The sequence below is a fragment of the Eulemur rufifrons genome, chromosome 2 (genome assembly GCF_041146395.1).
Source record: "Eulemur rufifrons isolate Redbay chromosome 2, OSU_ERuf_1, whole genome shotgun sequence".
NCBI lineage: Eukaryota > Metazoa > Chordata > Mammalia > Primates > Lemuridae > Eulemur > Eulemur rufifrons.
In genome coordinates this window covers 70,110,009-70,132,141 of record NC_090984.1, presented here as the reverse complement: position 1 = coordinate 70,132,141, position 22,133 = coordinate 70,110,009, and the positions used below count along the sequence as shown (strand labels likewise).

The 22,133-nt window shown below is 39.8% G+C and overlaps 1 protein-coding gene across 4 annotated transcripts in view; it reads right to left on the bottom strand.

The window, feature by feature from the left end:
- PSMA6 (proteasome 20S subunit alpha 6) overlaps positions 1-22,133 on the bottom strand; it is a 32,880-nt gene that overhangs the window by 4,179 nt on the left and 6,568 nt on the right. The window contains exons 1-5 of one of the 4 annotated variants that reach the window (XM_069486648.1): positions 15,656-15,939; positions 3,724-3,818; positions 3,144-3,225; positions 2,288-2,443; positions 429-607 (exon numbers count right to left, since the gene is read on the bottom strand). In XM_069486648.1, coding sequence (XP_069342749.1) covers positions 429-607; positions 2,288-2,443; positions 3,144-3,159 — 351 coding nt within the window. In that variant the 5' untranslated portion in view covers positions 3,160-3,225; positions 3,724-3,818; positions 15,656-15,939. Of the gene's footprint in view, positions 1-428; positions 608-2,287; positions 2,444-3,143; positions 3,226-3,723; positions 3,819-15,655; positions 15,940-22,133 lie in introns of those variants that run through there. The other 3 variants (XM_069486629.1, XM_069486640.1, XM_069486656.1) reach the window with 3 other exon arrangements.

Here is a 22,133-nt window from a genome sequence, read left to right as displayed (position 1 = left end):
TCTTCTTTTTTTTTGAGACAGTGTCTCACTCTGTTGCCCAGGCTAGAGTGCAGTGGCATCATCGTAATTCACTGCAATGACAAACTCCTGGGCTCAAATGATCCTTCTGCCTCAGCCTTCCAAGTAGCTGAGACTACAAGGCATCATGCCACCATGCCCAGCTAATTTTTAAATTTTTTTATAGAGATGGGGTCTTGCTATGTTGCTCAGTCTGGTCTCAAACTCCTGAATTCAAGCAATCCTCCCACCTTGGCCTCTCAAAGTGCTGGGATTACAGGCATGAGCCACTGTGCCAGCCCAACTTTATTATTAAGCTGAGAAACTTGGATCTTGTGATATAACTCAGGAATAGTCTTTATATATTGTCAGTTATGAAAGATCGTCACTGTTCTATATAACATAAAAGCAGTTCCTTTTAGTTAACTTACTTCTACTGTCTGTTCAAATGTCCAATCAAATTTCTTCTTCACTTTTTTTTCAAGGAAGCTGGTTGACTCAGTTTGTTTAACTCCTGCTGCAGTGGCTTTAAACCCACAGTAGTAACCTGCAGGATCACACTTGTACACCTGAGGGCCTTGTTCTTCATCTATACCAATTAAAATCATACCTAAAAACAAAGACACTAATTAAATATCTTTTAGCTTTATACAACAAAATTTCCTCTTTCTTAGTGGTGTCACATAACTGTTGCTAATCCTTACTTTGGCCATCAATTTTAGGATATGTTTTGCTTTACGAAAACTGATAAAATACAGGTTATCACCACAGATAAATTAGGTAACAGATTAATTCCCATTTCAGGACTTATCAAAGATTTAAAAAAATAGTTTGAATTATTACAAATGTAATTTACAAACTATTGTTCCAACCCTTGCTATTATCCAAACCATGTTTATTTGAACCCCAACTCTTCAAGATGTTACCTGGTCAAATGAATTTGGAAAATATTTTCATACGCTGCTTTTGGAGACAAATAATAAACAATAACATACTAAATGGGCTGAAACATTCTGTTGTAGGCTGACCTACTTAACTTTTTTTACTCAGTAGTTCTTAGATTTATTTAACTAAAGAATTTTTTTTCTTTTCTTTTTTTTAATTTAAGAAATACTAGTAAGGTTCCAGGGAACACACTCAGAGAATGCTGGCACAAAGTGAAATACACTTAGGGGCTACCTGCTCACCTTCGCACTGCCCATCTTCATTACTGCTGGTAGACACCCCTCTAGTAAGTCAGTACAAACCGAACTCTAAATTCTATACATGTAACTTTGTTACTACAAATCTAATGTTACCACGTTACAAACATACGGTTAAAATAAATACCATCAAATTTCTTTCTGCTCAGTAGAGCAGGCATCAAAGTAATTAAGAAATGCCTCAACTCCTGGTTTGTTATATTCTAGATATGAACCTCTGTTATATAGTGTCCTATCGTAAGATTTCATATTAGCCAGCTACTTCATTCATATTTTAGATGTTTTATATGTCTACTAATGAGGAATTTTCAACTTTATTTTATGACAAGATCAGGTAATTGCTTTATTCAAACATTGTATCACCCAGTAATTTTCTTTACATTTTATATTTGGTATATACAAAGTACAAGGGCAACACAGAGATATGCTTGGAGGACACAACAAATACTTCTTTACTCTAAGGTCTTCTAAGATGAGTAGGGTTTAAGTAATTTTTAAGTGGGAGGTCAACAGGGTTGGATGCTAAGGAGAAATCATTACACTGACTGCTTTAATTATCATAAAGGCACACAATGTCAGAAACAAACATGTACTGAATTTTTCAGGCTAATTTATTATATTACATCTAAAATCAGTAAATCTGATCCCTCTCCCAATTGTTTTTAAAATAGAGAAATTCATTCTAAAAATATGAATCACAGGCCTGTGTGTGACCCTAATTCATTAGGGTGGTCAAAAGAAACAGCTACACTGTTAGATGCCTAGTGTAGGTACTTCCATGGAATTAGTAATCTGGAATTGCAAGAGAAGCCTTAATAAAACAGGGACTTGGATCTTTCAAATCACATGCTCCAGATAAAAACATTTTGATAAAAAGTCTATAATGGCACCTAAAGCTTAAAGATAATATATAAAATGCTGTTGTAAAACCTATTCTTCAGTTCTGATTTATTATATTTTCCTATCTTATATAATTTCCATACCACATGTTCAGAATCCAAGTGTTGCTTAACTTTTCTCTATGCGTGTTTTCTTTTTAAAAAAGTTGTAATTCATAAATTATTTGGGAGACTTCTTAGCATACTTACAACAACCAAGAGGCCTCATTTCAGCATTCTGTGTGTAGACCTGAGAAATGTCAGCAATTCTTTTACACAGCATGTCCACAGGAATCTCATAGCCATACTTGTATTTCCAGTTAGCTGCCTCATAGCGTGCCCTCTGTACCTGGGATCTGCTGTCAGCTTACAGCATGAAAAAACAAAGGTTTACCTTGTTAGAAGAATGAACCTGAAAACTAGATCATTTTCCCACCCTATGCACACACCAACGTTAAGGAAAGGAGAAAGGGTCCACTATGGCTTTTTCTATCACCAATGAATACTAAATGACTCAGCAACAAGTATATACATTTTTTAAAAGATGGAGCTGCATACACATTACTGCCATTTTAAATGAAGCTCTTCACCAGCAGTCAAATAATTTCTACAAGTATCTAGTAACTCCCAAAAGAACAAGCAATAAAGAGAAAGAATAATCTCAATCTTTGTTTCTAGGTTTGAATTTTTCAGAAAATAAAAAGCCAAAGTAATTTTTATAATAATTCTCACCCACTTCTAACCAGTGTCATTATTACCAGGTTTGAGATATACTGACTTAGGTCCCCTTAAACTATTAACTGTAGATGAAATAAGATAAATCATCTGTGAGAGGGGTCTTAGCCCAGTTTCCCAGACAGTAGCATAAAGACCTAATTTCATTACAATTATAATTTCAAAAAAGCTCACAATACTCAAAATACTGATATTAGTTTTGGAAGACTGCTAATCCACTCACATCACCTGAAAATCAGGCACTAAAGGAAGCCTAAAATACAAAACTCAAAAATAATTTGAAGACAATAACATAGGGCTTATATATCTAAGTAGACATCTGGCTGATTACCTGTCATTCCTGTCATCACACAGCCAATGTTTTCGGTTATCTTGAATAAGTGAGTCACTGTGCTGGAATCCAATAACTTATCCTAATGAACAACAACAAAATAATAATAATAATAATTTTTAAAAAAGCCAACAGGTCTCTGTGTAGTTATAAAAAAAAATACTATGGAACTGTAACAATATACTATATATAATAAATGTCTTCTGTTCATTTTATAGTTAAAATCGTTTTTTAAAAAAGGGTCGGGGTGGGGAATTGTTTTCCTTTTTTAGATGATATGTTCCCTGTGCAAAAGAATGACAGCTTTTCAAAACTTGTCTCAAGGTCCCTGAAGACAAAAGACTTAGAACTCCCATTGTGCTTATAATCACACTACAAAGTTTAATATGGTAATTCTGTCTACTTAGCTGAACTGTATGTAGACATTCAATAGACACTTCTTAAATGATAGGAACGCAGAGTCAAAGCAAGAATAATGTTAACTTATGTACACAATAATATATAATACATTTGCACAAACTTGGGAAAAATTCTTGCATTATATTCTGTAATAATTGACTACTTGGCAAGTATTACTTACAGGTACTTTCTTCTGTGTAACAATTACTGCACAGTCTTTCCCTCTGACAGCTACTGATGTAAGGCCACCCTGGTTAATAGCTTTAAAAGCATATTCTGGAAAATAAAATTGTTTTTTAAAAAGATGGAATAAATTAGCATAGGTTCATGTAATGGAATAATAAACAGCAATTAAAAAGAATGAGGTATGAACATATGAACATATTCCATATGAACGTGGAATGCCATTCAAGACATGCAAAATCAAAATAATAATAATGATAATAGTAAATTACAGTTAAGCCAACTCAGTTTCTTCATTTTCTTCTTACTGAAATTATTTTCATTAGGCTCAAATACCAAATTTCCAGTACAGTTTTAATTTAATTGATTTTGACCATATCAAATCTTTATCAATTATACATCTTACCATTTTAAAAGTTTTGTTTTATGACCATCATTTCTACCAACCCTAGTTCTCCTAATCTAAATTTGGCTGCTCTAAATTTTCTCAAGATTTAACACTTCTGTTAACTTTTGGTCAATAACTAATTCGACCACATGAGGTTTTAATTGCTGTTAGATTTTTTGCATTGATTTTTGTCTACCAAGTTGAATTTTTCTGGATCATGCTTTTTGCAATTTTCATATTACCTACAACATATGATTTTTTAGTTTATCTGTAACAGACTAGGCTTGTGCACTTCTAGCTACTGTTAATCCATTCTATGGGTTAAAACACTGAGATCAAAATGGCAGCATAAAAACAAACTACCTTGGCACCATGCAGTATGGTGATGATTATTTTCTTTGGACGGTAAGATTACAGATGAGACTATCAATTTATATGTTATATATTTCTGTAATATTTAAATTTCATGCCTAGGTGCCATGGCTCACCCCTATAATCCCAGCACTTTGGGAGGCCAAGGTGGATCACTTGAGGCCAGGAGATCGAGACCAGCCTGGGCAACACTCTGAGACCTCATCTCTAGAAAAATTTTAAAAATTAGCTGGGTGTCATCGTGTGTGCCTATAGTCCCAGTTACTCAGGAGGCTGAGGCAGGAGATCACTTAAGCCCAGGAGTTCAAGGCTGCAATGAGCTACAATCATGCTACTACACTCTATCTAGCTTGAGTGACAGACTTTCTCTTCCTCAAAAAAGAAAAAAAAAAAAAAGAAAAAAAAAAAGAAGACACATTTTGTAATGAGGAAAAAAAGGAACAAAAATTAATATATGCTCACTTCAGAAAATAAGGAAAATACAGAAGATAATTAAAAAGAAAATTTTCATAATAACCCCCCCAATCATTATTTACATTCTGACACATAACAGCTGATTTCAAAATTCTCTCTTCACCAGCCTGAGCAAGAGCAAGACTCCGTCTCTACTTAAAGTAAAAAGAAATTAGCTGGACAACTAAAAATATATAGAAAAAATTAGCCAGGCATGGTGGCTCACACCTGTAATCCTAGCACTCTGGGAGGCCGAGGTGAGAGAATCGCTTGAGGTCAGGAGTTCAAGACCAGCCCGAGCAAGAACAAGACCCCGTCTCTACTAAAACACAAAAAATGAGCCGGGCATGGTGGCGCATGCCTGTAGTCCCAGCTACTTGGGAGGCTGAGGCAGTAGGATCACTTGAGCCCAGGAGTTTGAGGTTGCTGTGAGCTTGATGCCACGGCACTCTAGCCCAGGCAACAGAGAGAGACTCTGTCTCAAAAAAAAAAAAAAAAAAAAAAATATACTGGGTCCCTCGGTATCTGTGGGGAATTGGTTCTGGGACTCCTGTGGACACCAAAATCCACATATATTCAAGCTTCTGATATAAAATGGTGTAGAATTTGTACATAACATATGCATATCATTCTGTATACTTTAAATCATCTCTAGTTTATCTGTAATATCTCATACAATATAAATGCTATATAAATAGTTGTTATACTGTATTGTTAGGGAATAATGACAAGAAAAGAAGTTTGTACATGTTCAGTACAGATGCGACTCTCTTCCCCCCATATTTTTGATATGTAGTTGGTTGAATCAATGGATGTAGAATTTTCAAACTGCTTCTTGGTTGTTTCTGATATGGCTAATAAAGCTTCTACCCCATCAGCCCTCTACAGATAAAAACTACACACTCTAGACAAAACAAATACAACTACCTGAAGATGTCAGACAGATTCTAGAGGGGAAGTCAATGCTTAAAAAGGAACAGCATGAGTAAGTTTCCCATTTTCCTGGCTCAAAGTCTGACAGCAGTCAGTGCTAAACTCCTACAGAAAACTCAGTCCTTTTGGCTCAAAGAACTAGTGAACAGTTAGGGATAACGATAGCTGCTGGAAAATGAGGGTAAGAAAGGAAAGTACCAGACAGGGAGAGTCCCAACTTTTATGTATAAACATTGCCCAAAACTCCGAATTTTATAACAACATACACAAACACACAGACTCCAAGCAGCCTAGTAAAGGATAAAAGAAATAAAGTGAAATTTGGGATGCCACCGAAGAGATAGACTTTGTGGCTTATTTTGCCTACCAGAACAAAACAAGTTAACATTCTTTGGACGAATATAACAGAATTCAGAGTCTTCATAACATAACAAATGTCTAGGATACAATCCAGAACTATTCAACATATCAAAAGAGAAAACAAATCAACCCAAACTAAAAAAACAAACCAAACAAACAATAAGAATATGTGATCCAATCTCAAAAAGGCAAACCCTGAGGTGACCCAGATTTTGTATTAGCAGACAAGGATTTTTAAAAGAGCTATTATAACTATGTTCAATAACATTATGGAAATATTCCCAAAATGAAATGTGATAGGAAATCTCAGCAGAGAAAGAACCAAAAAAGAAATTATAAAACTGAAAATATGCGAAATTTAAAACTTTACCACATAGACTTAATCACAGAATGGAGCTGATAAAGGAAAGAGTAAATATGAATCAATCCAATCATCCAATCATTCAATCCTAAGGAGAGAGAGAAAATAGATTAAAAAACACAATGAACCTGTGGGTTAACATCAAAACGTGTAAGATACGCACAATATAATCAAAGGTCTATATGGAGAGTAAAGACTGCTACAAAAAAAATCTAAAGAAATAATGGCTAAAAATGTTCCAAATATGGCAAAAGACAGAAAAGTTTAGATTAAAAAAGGCTGGCAAACTCCAAGCAGGATAAAGACAAAGAAAACCACACTCATCATGGTCAAATTCTTGAAAACCAAAGAAATAGTAAGTAAAAAATTTGAAAACAGAGAAAAACAACTAATTAAATGCAAGAGAACAATGTATGAATGACATGACTTCAACTGATGATGTGGAACAACATCCTTAAAGTGTGGAAAGAAAACTTCTTCAGGCTAAAGAAAAATGATACTAGATAAAACCTCTGATCTTCAAAACTCAGAAACATAAAAACTGGGGAAACAGAAAATACTATTATTATCTTTAGAAACAAAGTCTCTGTGTTGTCCAGGCTGGAGTGCAGTGACACAATCATAGCTCACTACAACTTGGAACTCCTGGGCTCAAGTGATCCTCCTGCCTCAGCCTCCCCAGTAGCTGGGACTATAGGTGCGTGGCACCATGCCTGGCTAGTTTAAAAACTTTTTTTGTAGAGACAGGGTCTCATTATGTTGCCCAGGCTGCTCTTGAACTCTTAGCCTTAAGTGATTCTCCTACTTCAGCCTCCCAAACTGCTGGATTACAGGCATGAGCCACCATGCCCAGCCAGAAAATACTTTCTTCTCTTTATTTCTTTAAAAATGCATGACTGCTGTCCAAGTACAGTGGCTCACACCTGTAATCCTAGAACTCTAGGAGGCCGAGGTGAGAGGATTGCTTGAGGTCTGGGGTTTGAGACCAGCCTGAGCAAGAGCAAGACCCCAACTCTACTAAAAATAAATAGACTAGAGGTGGTGAGCACCTCTAGTCCCAGCTACTCAGGAGGCTGAGGCACACCTGTAGTCCTAGCACTTTGGGAGGCTGAGGTGGGAGGATCACTTGAGCCCAGGAATTCGAAACCAGCCTGGGCAACATAACAAGCTATATAGAAAAATTTAAAAATTAGCCAGGTGTGTTGGTGTATGTATATTAGTAGTCCCAGTACTTGGGAGGCTGAGGCTGGAGGACTGCTTGAGCCCAAGAGTTCAAAGTTACACTGAACTATGACTTCACCCACTGCACTCCAGCCTGGGCAACATACTAACTCTAAAAAGAAAAATAATTTTTAAAATATCAGACAGAGTAGATTTCAAGACAGTGTTATCAGAGATCAAGAAAGATTTCATCATGGTAAAAGGACCAATCCATTAAGAAGACATAACAATTGTAAATGTATCTGTACCTTATCAGAAAGCTTCAAAATACATGAAAGAAAAATCGACAAACTTAAAGGGAGACATGCTCAATCCCATATAGTTGAAGATTTTAACACTTCTGCTCAACAAATGCTAGAAATGGGGGAAAAAAAGACATCCATGGGTTGTAAAAGAGGTCACAAGGGAAATTTTAAAATATTTTTCACTGAATGATAAAAATATATCAAAATTTGTAAAATGCAGCTAAAATAGTGTTTTGAGAGAATTTTATTGCAGTGGTGGACAGATTCTAAGGTGGCCTCCCCCTCCACAATCCCTGCTTCCTGGTGTTCACTGCTTTGTGTAACCAGCTCCCCTTGGTGTGGGCAAGACCTGTAACATACTTGTAACAAAAAGAATATGGTAAAGGAGATGATTATATTATATAAGACTCCATCTTGTTAACAGATTCACTCTAGAGATCCTCTTTGTTGGCTGGATAACATAAGTGGCCTCCTGACAACAGCCAGCAAGAAGCTGGGGCCCTCAGTCCTACGCTGCAAGGAAATAAATTCTGCCAACAATCTCAGCGGACCTGGAAGTAGCTTCTTCTTCAGTCCAGCCTCCAGATGAGAACATAGCCTGGATGACATCATGACTGCAATCTTGTGAAATCTTAAGCAGAGGACCCAGCAAAGCTGAGCCCAGACTACTCCTGACCCACAGAAACTGAGATAGTAAATGTGTGTTGTTAAAGCCACTAAATTTCTAGTAATTTTTATGTAGCATAGAAAATTAACACAGTTGCCTTAATTTCTTATATTAGGAAAAATCTGAAAATCAATGACTGAAGTTTCCACTTTAAGAGCTAGAAAAGAGCAAAGTAAACCCAAATTTGGAGAAATAATAAAGACTAGTAATCAATGAAATAGAAACAGAGAAAATCAGCAAAGTCAATACTGGCTTTTTGAACAGAAATCACAAACCAACAAAACTATCAACCCTTAGGTAGGCTAGAAAATGCCACCCTCAAGGAGATGGGTATATACATACATAAGGAATGTGATGTGCACTGTCTAGCGGGGGATGGACACGCTTGAAGCTCTGATTGGGGGGGGCAAGGGCAATATACATAACCTAAACTTTTGTAACCCCATAATATGCTAAAAAAAAAAATGCCCCCCTCCAAAAGATAATCTATGTTCTAGTCCCTGTAAACTGTGAATGTTACCTTACATGGCAAAAAGGGAAGGAGCTTTGCAGATATGATTAAGTTTTTATTAGGAAAAAATTCTGGTAATACTTGACCCTTATTCCCACATAGCAAAAATCAACTAGGCTGGGCATGTGTGTTTTGCAGTTTTCCACAGGTCCCACCATTTCCCGTCATATCTCACCTAGCCTGTTTCACTCACTGGCATTACTTATCTGGTCTAGGTAAGCATTTGCATCTGTCATCCCTGAACTAAATGAAAACTTGCTTATTGCTTATATAATGCAAAATGTAAAATCCACGTAATAAACTTTTGTCCCACAAAATAAAAAATATTTTACATATTAAAAACACTTCTCAATAGAAAATGCACCTGTGAATTTGCCAGGATTCATTAAGAGAATCCTCCTTTCTCCCTCTTTACATAGACCAGGGCTGTCCAACAGAAATTTCTGTGATTATGGCAGTGTTCTATATTTGCACTGCGGCTATTGAGCACTTGAAATGTGGCTAGTGCAACTCAGGAACTGGATTTTTAATTTAATTTAAAGTTCTTAGTTAAGAATATTAATTCTTACTATTCCTCTCCTACTTCTCTGAACTTCTTTCTCATTCTCCTTCACTGCTTCCATCTCTTCAGCTAGCTCCTTAAATAGTGGTATTCCCCAGAATTCTACCATTTCTCTCCATTCCCGCATGATTTTATCCTATACAATGGATTCAGCTATAACCTACATAATCACTACTAATTCTGTCATCTCTAGCTCTGGACCCATACTTGCAAATGCCTATTTCTCCCACAGACATGGCTGAAAATGAACAACTCCTCTGCATGAAATGGCCTCTTCTTACAATCCTTATCTCAAATAAAGGCATTATTAGCCACTCAGGTTTTCAAGCTATAAACCTGGGTATTATCCTTGACTCCTCACCTTCCCCTCTCTCACCCTAGAAATGTCCACTCTTACATCTAGAATTTGCTTTCAATACTCTAGAAGAAAGTGTATGGGAAAGAGAGAAAACATGACTGACAAAATCCTGACAACAGATGAAGCTGGGTGATGGGTACATGAGGGTCACTGTACTATTCTATCTACTTTGCTTAAAAGTTTCTATAATAAAAATTTTTTAAATAAACTCAAGATTTCCTCTTGTCCATTCTTTCTCTCTCATTACTTTAGTTCACTCATTAGAGTTTAACATGGATTACCAAACAAGCCTCACCCAACTGATCTTCCTGCCATCAGTCCCCTTTCTACTCTTATCCCATTTCATAACTCAACTCCCCTGCTATCTTACTTAATGACCTTGCTGTTCTCAAAGATCTCTGCTAGCTCTGTCCAAAATCTACGAGACAAAGTCCAAGCTCTAGCATGGTACCTGAACCCTTTCAAAATCTTGCTACAATCTACTCTTCCAGTTGTCACCGTCTAATTCCAGCCACACTGATCTATGCACTGGTCCTCCAAATTTTCAAACTAATCTCCACCTGGGTCAATTATTCTTCTCTGAGGAGCCTTTCCTGGCTCTGCCTAGCAGTTAATCACTTCCTATAGTACCTTTTTTTGTGCCATTATTTTGGTACTCACCATGCTGCACTATAATTTTCTTTTCTTTTCTTTTCTTTTTTTGAGACAGAGTCTTGCTCTGTCATCCTGGGTAGAGTGCAGTGGCATCATCCATAGCTCACTGCAAACTCAATCTTCTGGGCTCAAGTGATCCTCCTCCCTCAGCCTCCCCAGTAGGTGGGACTATAGGTGTCCACCACCACATCCACCTAATTTTTTCTATTTTTAGTAGAGATGGGGTCTTGCTTTTGCTCTGCCTGTTCTCCAGCTCCTGAGCTCAAGCTCAGCCCCCCAGAGTGCTAGGATTACAGGCATGCGCCACTGTGCCTGGCCCCTGTAATTTTTGATAAAGGTTTGTATAAATGAATTTCTATTTTAACATTATTATTATATGTTTTATAATAATTTCCAGAAAAATGGAAACTGCCAGAGTAAAGAATCTAGAGACAACCCAATACCTAGAGAGTACCTTCAGGCTGGGCACGGTGGCTCATGCCTGTAATCCTAGCACTCTGGGAGGCCGAGGCGGGAGGGTAGCTCAAGGTCAGGAGTTCAAGACCAGCCTGAGCAAGAGCGAGACCCTGTCTCTACTAAAAAAAAAAAAAAAATAGAAAGAAATTTTATGGACAACTAAAATATATATAGAAAAAATTAGCCGGGCATGGTGGCGCATGCCTGTAGTCTCAGCTACTCAGGAGGCTGAGGCAGAAGGATTGCTTGAGTCGAGGCATTTGAGGTTGCTGTGAGCTAGGCTGACACCATAGCGCTCTAGCCTAGGCAACAGAGCAAGGCTCTGTCTCAAAAAAAAAAAAAAAAAAGTTTATCTGTATTCAATTTCAATGCCATGTGACTAAAAACTTTCTGTTATTAAGATATTTTGAAGCTGCTTAGTCTGTCCTTCCCTAACCTTGTAGGTTTCATAATTGGGAAGTGTGGCTCAATACACAGTACGTCCTAATATTTTATTTTTTAGAGCAGTAATCTTCAAGGGGATGGGGTTATTAGAAATCTTGGCACTGGTGAGAGGGTGAAAATGAGATTTGAAAATATAGCAGTGTTTGATCTGTCACTTTTTTGTATAGTTATATATGCATTTATGTGTTTAGATATATACGTATGCACACACACACACATACACACGCATTTAATTCAGACTCAAGGAGGGCACGAAAAGCCTGGGTTGAAAAACACTGCTTTAAAATAAGAATGCTGGGTGGGCCAGGTGCAGAGGCTCACGCCTGTAATCCTGGCACTTTGGGAGGCTGAGATGGGAAGACCACTCAAGGCCAGGAGTTTGAGACCAGACAGGGCAAAACAGCAGAACCCTGTGTCTACAAAAAATAAAAAAATAGCTGGGCGTGGTGGCGTGTGCCTGTAGTCCTAGCTACTAGTGAGGCTGAGAAAGGAAGATCTCCTCAACCCAAGAGTTCGAGGTTACAGTGAACCACAATCATGCCACTGCACTCTAGCCTGGGTGTCAGAGCAAGACTCTGTCTCAAAAAAAAAAAATTAACTGGTACTGTAGAGTGCCTGGCTCATTGGTGCTTAATAAACCTTAACAAATAAATAAAATATTTTTTCAATTGTAAAAGAGGCAAATGGTAAGCACATCAGGTCATTTATTAGCGAAATTTCTGACTCAATAATAAGCCATTCATTTTTTCTAGACACCATCCCTCACGGAAACACTGAGTGTGTACTATAGGTGGGCACTGTTCTAAGTGTTTTACATCTATTAACTAATTAATTCTTTAGAGCCCTATAAGCTAAGTGGAATTATTATCTCCATTTTACAGATGAAGAAAGTTTTCATACTCTCATACTTGGTGTAAAGCAAGGACTCAAACCCAGGAAATCTGGCTTCAATACACAATACCACTTCTACATTTATTTCCAATCTGTCTCTACCAGTCCATTTCTCTGGAGCTCCCTATCCGTATGCTCCCTCCTCAAAAGCAAACAAGCAGTGCTCACATCTACCTGATAGGCAAATCCAAACAATTACTCCTCTCCTCCTTTGCTAGACATATCCAGCACAGGATCAGCAAGCGGAAAGGGGGAGGGGCACTAAAATAGCCAGGTTGAATTTGGTCCACTAGCACCTCATTTTCTGGTTAACTTATGCAATTCCTCAAATTAGATTTCAAAGCTAGGTGCTCTACAATTTTTAACACACACGCATGTGCGTGCGCACACACACATACAGCTTGCATACTTACATTAAAAGAACTATTTCTTTTTTTTTTTTTTGGAGACAGAGTCTCACTCTGTTGCCTGGGCTAGAGTGAGTGCCGTGGCATCAACCTAGCTCACAGCAACCTCAAACTCCCAGGCTCACGCAATCCTCCTGCCTCAGCCTCCCGAGTAGCTGGGACTACAGGCATGCTCCACCAGGCCTGGCTAGTTTTATATACATATAATTTTAGTTGTCCATATAATTTCTTTCTATTTTTAGTAGAGACGGGGTCTTGCTCTTGCTCAGGCTGGTCTCGAACTCCTGAGCTCAAACAATTTGCCCACCTCGGCCTCCCAGAGTGCTAGGATTTACAGGCGTGAGCCACCGCGCCTGGCCTAAAAGAATTATTTCAAGAGTTACCCAAGGGCATAAACTGAAAAACAAGTCTTTCTCCCTAATGTTATAATTATATGTTTATAATTATGGTTAGCATTGTAACTTTAAATTTATACCTCTATTTTCTGATTTATCAACTTTAGACTACATTTATCTTTTGAGTCCCAAGTATGGAAGATGAGGAGCATACTTACCTTTCCATTAATCTTTTCTTCCCTTGTCATCAACCCATTTTTGTTATACTATTTTTCCACTGTCAAAGCTAACAACTTGCACTCTATTATTCTCATATGCTTTGTCTTTGGAAGATTCTAAAGTTTATAAGCTAATAAACAGCATTTATAATATTATGATTATGTACATATATTTTACTGAAGAACTAAACATGGAAGGACCCATAGAAAGGGAAATATTCCATGCAGACTACCACTGGTAGTTTAGAGAGCCACTAATCTAAGAGACCACAAAAATGAGCCAAAGAATCAAACAAGCACCTAATGACATTTACTGAGCATTTACTGTGTGGCAGACATGTGCTGAGCACTGTGCATACATTGTCTTATTTAATTCTCAAAACCATATAAGGAAGAATTATATTAGCCCAACTTTGCAAGTAGCAATGAAGGCTAAGGTTGCACACCTGGGCAAGTGCCCAGGTCCGCTCGTATGGAGCAGAGCAGGGAAGTGAATCCAGTTGAAGCGCCAGGGCCTCAACTCTTCACCACTATAATGCTGGCTCATACTAACTATTCTTTCACTTTCCTTTTCCTGACAACGTCTAATTAATGCCCTGAATAATGGAAGGAGTGTGTTATTTACAGAGATTAAAATTAGTCTGTCTAGATATTAAACTTGTTTTGAACTATATATTCTCTTCCAAATCTTTTTAAACTATTAAAATGACACTACATTCAGTCTTTCTACTCACCAAATTCAGGAAACACTGAAGACTATGCTTTATGGCTAGATTTTACAACACAGTATATAGAAGTAAGGGTGTAGGTCTCTGTGTGACTTTTCCTGTTCAAATATTAAAAACTACAAAATAGAACACTCAAAGCAACAGTCCAATATAGAAAAATTCTTTAAAACTCAGGAATGAAATACCAAAAATGAAAATTCCTTGAGGATACAGTTATCTCTTTGTTCTATCTTTGATTATATTTTTCAAATTGAGGATAAGTTACAGGATTATCGAATTACCAGTATGATGTTGATTCTTCTACATCATATACAGTATGTAGCAATACAGTGAACCAGTTTAATTCCAAGTTATCTTTAACTGCATTTCTAAAATTTATAGGTGAAGAGAATCTCATTGACAGACCAACTCTCTCATGATTTCCAAGCATAGATGATTACATTACTGTCCTTGCCAAGGGTCTGAGATACTAAATTCATTCAAAAATGAAACTATCATGGACCAGATGTAAATAAGGCTCTCCTGACACTAAATTCTCTATGGCAAGAGGTCAAGGGTCTAGCTTATAATCATAACCTAAATCTTGACACCATCTCACTTCAGCAAAATATAACTGCTATGCTGAGTAACTGATAACTTGTTCGTGTTTCTTCCCACTAAAGCTGTTCCTTAACAACTAGTGCACAGCACCTCAATTACAATTCAGAACCAGCATTTAAACTATAGGAGCATTCAAATAGCTGTAGGTTAAAAGGGGATGCCAGTTTCAAGAGCAGCTCTAGAATGGGTGGTTCTCAATTCTATCTACCAGTTTTCCAAAGATGTCTTGAATTCTGTAGATACGTGTAAATTGGCACTTTTCATTTTTCTTTTTATCCGTTTGTTTACGTATCTGTCACTCCCTTTAAGGTGTGAACTTCAGTATGGGGGAAGGTGTGACATTCATGTTTGTATCTCCTAGGACCAGCAGTGTCTGGCACATAGTAGTCTCTGAATGCCTGTGTGGAATTAACCACAGGACAAGGAAGTCCATACTGCAAAGGAAAAAGGAGAGGGGGCATTTTAGTTGGGAGGTTAAGGAATCAATTACCCTTTAGAGAAGAACAGACCTTGGGCCAACCCAGAACAGAATGCAACAATTGAAGGGGCCTCAGGAAGCCGGAGTCAGGCAGTATAGCCCTATCTTCCTAACTATTGTGTGCAGGCAGTGCGGCCGCTCGCCCTGAAGACAGCCAGGACTTCAGCCTTCAGGTCCCCGATCCCTACCTCCAGAGAAGGGTGGGAGCACCATGGGACTCAACTCAGCTCCGGCCCTGCTTCAGCCCCAGACTAAACTCCAGCCGCGTCTGCTTGCTCCAGGCCGTACCATGACAGGGCAATTCAGGTGGACCATAGACGGACGTGGTTCACTCACCTACTTGGTAGAGCCGGCCCTCCGGTGAAAAAATGGTAATATGGCGGTCAAAACCGGCGCTGGAACCACGGGACATACTGGTGCACCCACTAATTCAAGCACAGTATCTGGACCCCGTAGCTCCCGCACAAGGCGTACAACCCTCTCCCGGAAGTTGCAGCGACTGCTTCCGGGGCACTGGCCGGGTTTCTTCCGCTCTCGCACGCCAAATTCACGGCTTTCTAGCCTCTTTGAGCGCCGAGCAATGTTCGAGGCTCCGCCCCTGAGGGGAGCAGAGAAGCGAGGGCGGATGTCTTCGCTGTGCGCCTGCGCCAGGCTACAGTTTGCTTATACCCAGGGAAACGGGTCGTGGCGGTTTAGAGCTGTCATCGGGAGGGTGAATTGCCTGTAGCTAGGAGGAAAAGGCTTCGTGGGGGCCTAGAGTAGTGATTTGCCTATCAATGTGACCTCAGTAGACCGTCTCTCGTTAGTTTTGACACCTTGGAGCCACCTTGTGTCTGGTTAGATTGCTGGTTTGCTTTCTTCCTAACCTCCTTCCCTGACACTTTCCTTCCTACTTTGGAGGGAGATAGATTGCAGGTGCAGTTAAGTAGCAGCAGCCGCTAAATTTAGGCACTGAAGGGACCGGGTTCAAGTAGCCACTGGAAAGAACAGAATTTTCTTCTAGTTGGGAAACATTTTCCTTTGGCCAGCAGCCCCGACAATTTTTACTCTTAAAAGTGGAACTGAGGTTAAAATATGGGTGATAGGGGAAACCCGAGGTTAAGTGGCTTTGATTGACAAGTAAGAGCCAAAGGGGTGGGGCTTATAGGAAGCTAGTGTTGGACGGATTAATGAGAGTAATCCAAGCAGGGAAGGTAGCTCCGGGAGACCAGCAGGTGGCTTGGCTTTTCTTTTCTTTTCTTTCTTTTTTTCTTTTGAGACAGAGTCTCACTCTGTTGCCCAGGCTAGAGTGCCCTGACGTCAGCCTAGCTCACAGCAACCTCAAACTCCTGGGCTCAAGCAATCCTCCTGCCTCAGCCTCCCAAGTAGCTGGGACTACAGGCATGCGCCACCATGCCTGGCTAATTTTTTCTCTATATATTTTTAGTTGTCCATATAATTTCTTTCTATTTTTAGTAGAGACAGGGGTCTCGCTGTTGCTCAGGTTGGTCTCAAACTCCTGAGCTCAAATGGTCCTCCCACCTCGGCCTCCCAGAGTGCTAGGATTTACAGGCGTGAGCCACCGCGCCCGGCCTAATAAGTAAACTGTTAAATTGAACTAAAAACTAGAAAGAAAGAGAACAACTGAGGAATGTTTTCGTAGCTGCAAGCTTTTGCTTCCCATATAGACATAGCTTTGAATGTTCACTGCCTTGCAGTAATGAGATATTTCAAATCACACACAATGCAGGCTGTGAGAATTATTTCATACATTCAAACAAATCTTGACCCCCTCTTGAGGTTGCATTTAAGTTGGGCCCTGCAAGAGGGCATGGGATTTAGGAGGAGGTGTGTGTGTGTGTGTGTGTGTATCTATATCTATATATATATTTTTTAATTTTTTATTTTGAGACAGATTCTTGCTCTGTTGCCTGGGCTAGAGTGCCACTGCCTCAGCTTACCTCACAGGAACCTTAAACTCCTGGGCTCAAGCGATCCTCCTGCCTCCGCCTCCTGAATAGCTGGGACTACAGGCGTGCACCACCACACCTGGCTATTTTTTTCTAATTTTAGTTGCCCAGATAATTTATTTCTATTTTCAGTAGAGACGGGGGTCTCACTCTTGCTGAGGCTGGTCTTGAACTCCTAATCTCAAGCCATCTTCCCTCCTCGGCCCCTCAGAGTGCTAGGATTATAGGTGTGAGCCACCACGCCCGGCCCTAGGATGGTATATACATTTTAATATTCTTAAGGATACTTCCTGGAAGGAATCAATTTAATTTTCCATACAAACATAAATTGAAAGCTAGAATTAGAACCTCAGGCTCCTTGAGGGCTGTGACCACATTTGCTTTGCTCACCAGTATATCCTCAATACCAAATGGTTCCTAGCATGAAATAAGCACTCAGATCATTCATTGAATGTGCATTCTCACTATTTGGGTTTCCTATTATGTTGGATTGTTTTTCTTTATTAGAAAAGATTTGTGGCTGAGTTCAGTGACTCACGTCTGTAATCCTAGCACTTTGGGAGGTCAAGATAGGAGGATTGCTTGAGGCCTGGAGCTCGAGACCAGCCTGAGCAACATAGCAAGACGCTGTCTCTACAAAAAAAAAAAAAAAAAATAATAATAATAATAAGCCAGGCGTGGTGGGATGTGCCTGTAGTCCCAGCTACTCAGGAGGTTGAGGCAGGAGGATCACTTGAGCCCAGGAGTTTGAGGTTGCAGTGAGCTCTGATGACACCACTGCACTCTAGCCTAGGCAACAGATACCGTCTCAAAACAAACAAACAAACAAACAAACAAAAAAACCAGTTTGTGATTAAACGAGAAATCCAAATCTCAATCCTCCAAAAGGTCTGACAGTTTACATTAGAATTTGAGATTTTTCCACACAGGCAAATGAATTCCTCTGGGAAATCTTTCAGAAAGACAAAACCCTTGCTGATTCCATTTTAATGGGAAATCCCCTGGCAGCAGACTTCATGAATATATGCCATTGGGTGCCAGGCAGCAACTAAACTACTCACCCAGATGGACTTTCCCCTGAGTTGGGGAGCTTTCACCAAAGTCTGGGTACCAACACTCCCGTAGCTTTAACACAAGCCTGTGGGGTAGAATTGCTATGTCTGTGTGGAAACTTTGATCTTCCTCTCTGTGGGGCCACCAAGTTAGACTTTTTGAAATGACTTTCTGGTTTTTTGAAAAGTTTTAGAAATGACTTGACATCTCGTGAGTCTTGGAAAATCTCCTGGGGGCCTCCGTTTGGCAAGGCCCACATTCTCCCCTGGGGGTGGAGGTAGGTGGAAGGTAGGGGTTACTCACAAGGCAAAAGTATAAAGTGGCAGCGTAGATTCCCAGTGACTGAAAACATCCTGCATCACATGGCGTTTAAAGGCAAGATAAGACTTTAGCCCTTAGCTTAAGATGCTCTGTTGGCAGTTTCAGTGAGCCAGGGAATAGAAAAATGAAGCCTGTGTTTCTTTTCCATATGGTATCAGCAGGTGTTGAAACACAATGCTCTGTGAATTGGCCACTGGTAATAGAGTGTCTCAGGACAGTTAGGATTTCCCGATGTTAAGAGGCCCCAAAGGGCAGCTTTGGCAAGGACAGAGCTAGGGATATAGCAGCTCTGGGAAACAGTGAGAGGGAGGTAGGGCTCTGCCCAGCTCTCTGGCCATTCACCAATCCAGAACTTCCTGAGAGGACTTGCTGAGGGCAAGAACCTGGTTCTATTTGTATCTTTCCCTATTTGTTTATTTATTTATTTTGAGACAGAGTCTCGCTCTGTTACTGGGGCTAGAGTGAGTGCCGTGGCATCAGTCTAGCTCACAGCAACCTCAAACTCCTGGGCTTAAGCGATCCTACCGCCTCAGCCTCCCGAATAGCTGGGACTACAGGCATGTGCCACCATGCCTGGCTAATTTTTTCTATATATATTTTAGTTGTCCATATAATTTCTTTCTATTTTTAGTAGAGACAGGGTCTCACTCTTGCTCAGGCTGGTCTCGAACTCCTGACCTTGAGTGATCCACCCGCCTCAGCCTCCCAGAGTGCTAGGCCTACAGGTGTGAACCACTGCGCCTGGCCTTATTTTTTTTGAGACAGGGTCTTGCTCTGTTGCCTGGGCTAGAGTGCAGTGGCCTCACTTTTGGGCTCAAGTGATCCTCCTGCCTCAGCTTCCCAAGTAGCTGGGACTAGTAGGCATGCCAGCATGCCTGGCTAATTTTTCTGTTTTTTGTAGAGATAGGGTCTCACTATGTTGCTCAGGCTGGTCTCGAACTCCTGGCCTCAAGTGATCCTCCTGCCTTGACCTCCCGAAGTGCTGGGATTAAAGGTGTGAGCCATCCAACCCGGCACCTTCTTCTTTTTTTTTTTTTCTCAGACCAATCTCAGTCCTGTATTTCTTCCTGCACCCTAGTAGCTATGGTTGGCTATGGAGGACTTCAGTCATTTTGGAAGAGTCTTGGGGAAGGAGAAAAGGGTGATTTCTCTATATTCTAGTTATATCAGTTATGGGTACAGAAAAGGGACAAATGGGGCACCAAATGTGCGATGCAGAATGACTTCTTTGACTTACATGAGGCAAATTGGTTATGCTTTTACTCGTAAGCCCTTCAAACCCCTTAACTGATCAAATTCCGATAAAGCAACAATCCTTAGCCCCCTTGTCCATAACATCTAATGTGGACATCAAGTAGGATGTTCCTAACATCACTCTCCAGCACCAATGGTGGGTGCAATACAGTTTCTCTGTCAACATAGCAGTCACACAGCTCTCATTATTTCCCTTCTGTGCCACCCACTTCCTTACCAGTCAATATAATTCTGTGCCTAGATTCTCTCAGCCATTCTCCAGAATGATAAAAGTTGTCCTTTGGTTTGAGAGGGAATAAACTTGTATCAGCTCAACCCAAAAGACATTTAAATACAATTATCCATTAACCTTTCTATGGAGCCAAAATCTTTAGGTTTTCAGTTCACCCTTCATTTTTAGCTAAAACAACTTATTATTCTCTTAAAACTTTTGATGTTTCTTTTGGTTTTTTGAAACTCTTCTTAAATGAAGACCCAATGTTCAGCTGATCTCTTGTTTCTGGAAGACAAGGACTTTGAGAAACACTGAGAATTCTCATGGGTCTCCCCAGAATGCTGGAAGAGGCAATGGAAGACCCCGGCTGGCTTGGGCTTAACCACTGGTGGTGTTTAACACACAACTTCCCTTTAGGCATGATAACACAGGAAATTCTTCACAGCTTGAGAGAACAGCAAATGTCCCAGTGAAAAATAAGATGGGGAAGAGAGAGGGAAGGTCCTGAGCTTTGATCATGGTGAGGCTGTGCCATGAGTGTCAGACGCACTGGGTTTGAATCTGAAGCCTTGCCACAGGCTATCTGGTGATCATGACCTCAGTTTCTTCTTTTCTCAAACAGGTGAGCATGCAGTACCCACTTTAAAGGCACAGAGTAAAATATATTAACCACTATAGTGAAAATAACCCACCTGCGAGTAGACTTGAACTCAGCTTCTCTTTGTGTAAGTAGGAGCTCGGGTGAATAAGGCCTGGATTTTGGGTCATTTGTTTTCATCTATCCCTAGTAAAGAATAAAAGCAAGTACATACTGCATGGATGGGCCTGCCCCATACACTGCTATTATTCAGAAGTAAACTTAGTCTGTCCTCTTAATTTGGCAAGCAGCCAATTCTTTTATCTGTCCTGCCAACACACATGCAGCCTCACCGTGAATGTAGATGGGGGATAGGAATCAATCAGTTCACTGAGGTTTTCCTATCCGTGGTGTTTCCCTTCATGTTGGAATCTTTATCAATCTTATTTAGACTTTATTCACTCTTTTCTCCATGCCCCCCGGCTCCCTGATCAGGTGGGGAAAGGGAGGTGCAGGGGTTGGCCAAGCACCGAGAGAGTGAGTCAAGAGCAGAGAGGAAATAAGACTCAACACCCTTCCCTTTAGCCTAGAGACACTTCCTCTTCCTTGAGGTTTCCTAATTGGCTTCCTCTAATTCCTATTTTCTTACCACAAAATTAAGTCATCTCTAATGCTCAGAATGAACCAAGTTCTCTTGGGGTAATTGGAGAGGGGGAGACAGAGAACACAAATGAATGAAGTTTCTCATTATTTTAACCAGTATTTTCAGTCACTAATTTAGGTACTAGTTTTTGAGAATACAGTTATTGACGGGAAAGTGAGATATTGCTCCAGTTTTATATTCTACTTGCTTTAAAATGACTCGATGGCCCTCAGCTGGGATCCCCACACTTCACCCAAAGTGCATTTCATCCATAGTGGTGAAACAAACGCAAGTTTCAAAAATCAACCACAGACAGCAGATTTAGACATTAAAACATTCCAAAGATAAAAAACTCTTGGATGATGTCTTTACAAGTGCATAGCAAGTTTTATTCCAGTTACCACAGTCCCATGTATATAGCGGATGCTTAATATAGATAAATCTTTAATTCACTTAAGATATGGTATGATTATGGAGGGTAGCACTGAGAGATTACCGTTCTTTTTTGAGTATCAGTGTGGCATCAGACACCATAGACTAAGTTCCTGCTTAGCCAACTCACATACAAAATACCAAGGAGAAAGAGGGGAATTCACTCAAAGGAGAAGTGGGTATTAGAGGTAAAAATCAACAAGACATTTTCAAACAACTTCTCCAAAGCAATTTATTATTTATTTATTTATTTGAGACACAGTCTCACTCTGTTGCCTAGGCTAGAGTGCCGTGGTATCAGCCTAGTTCATAGCAACCTCGAA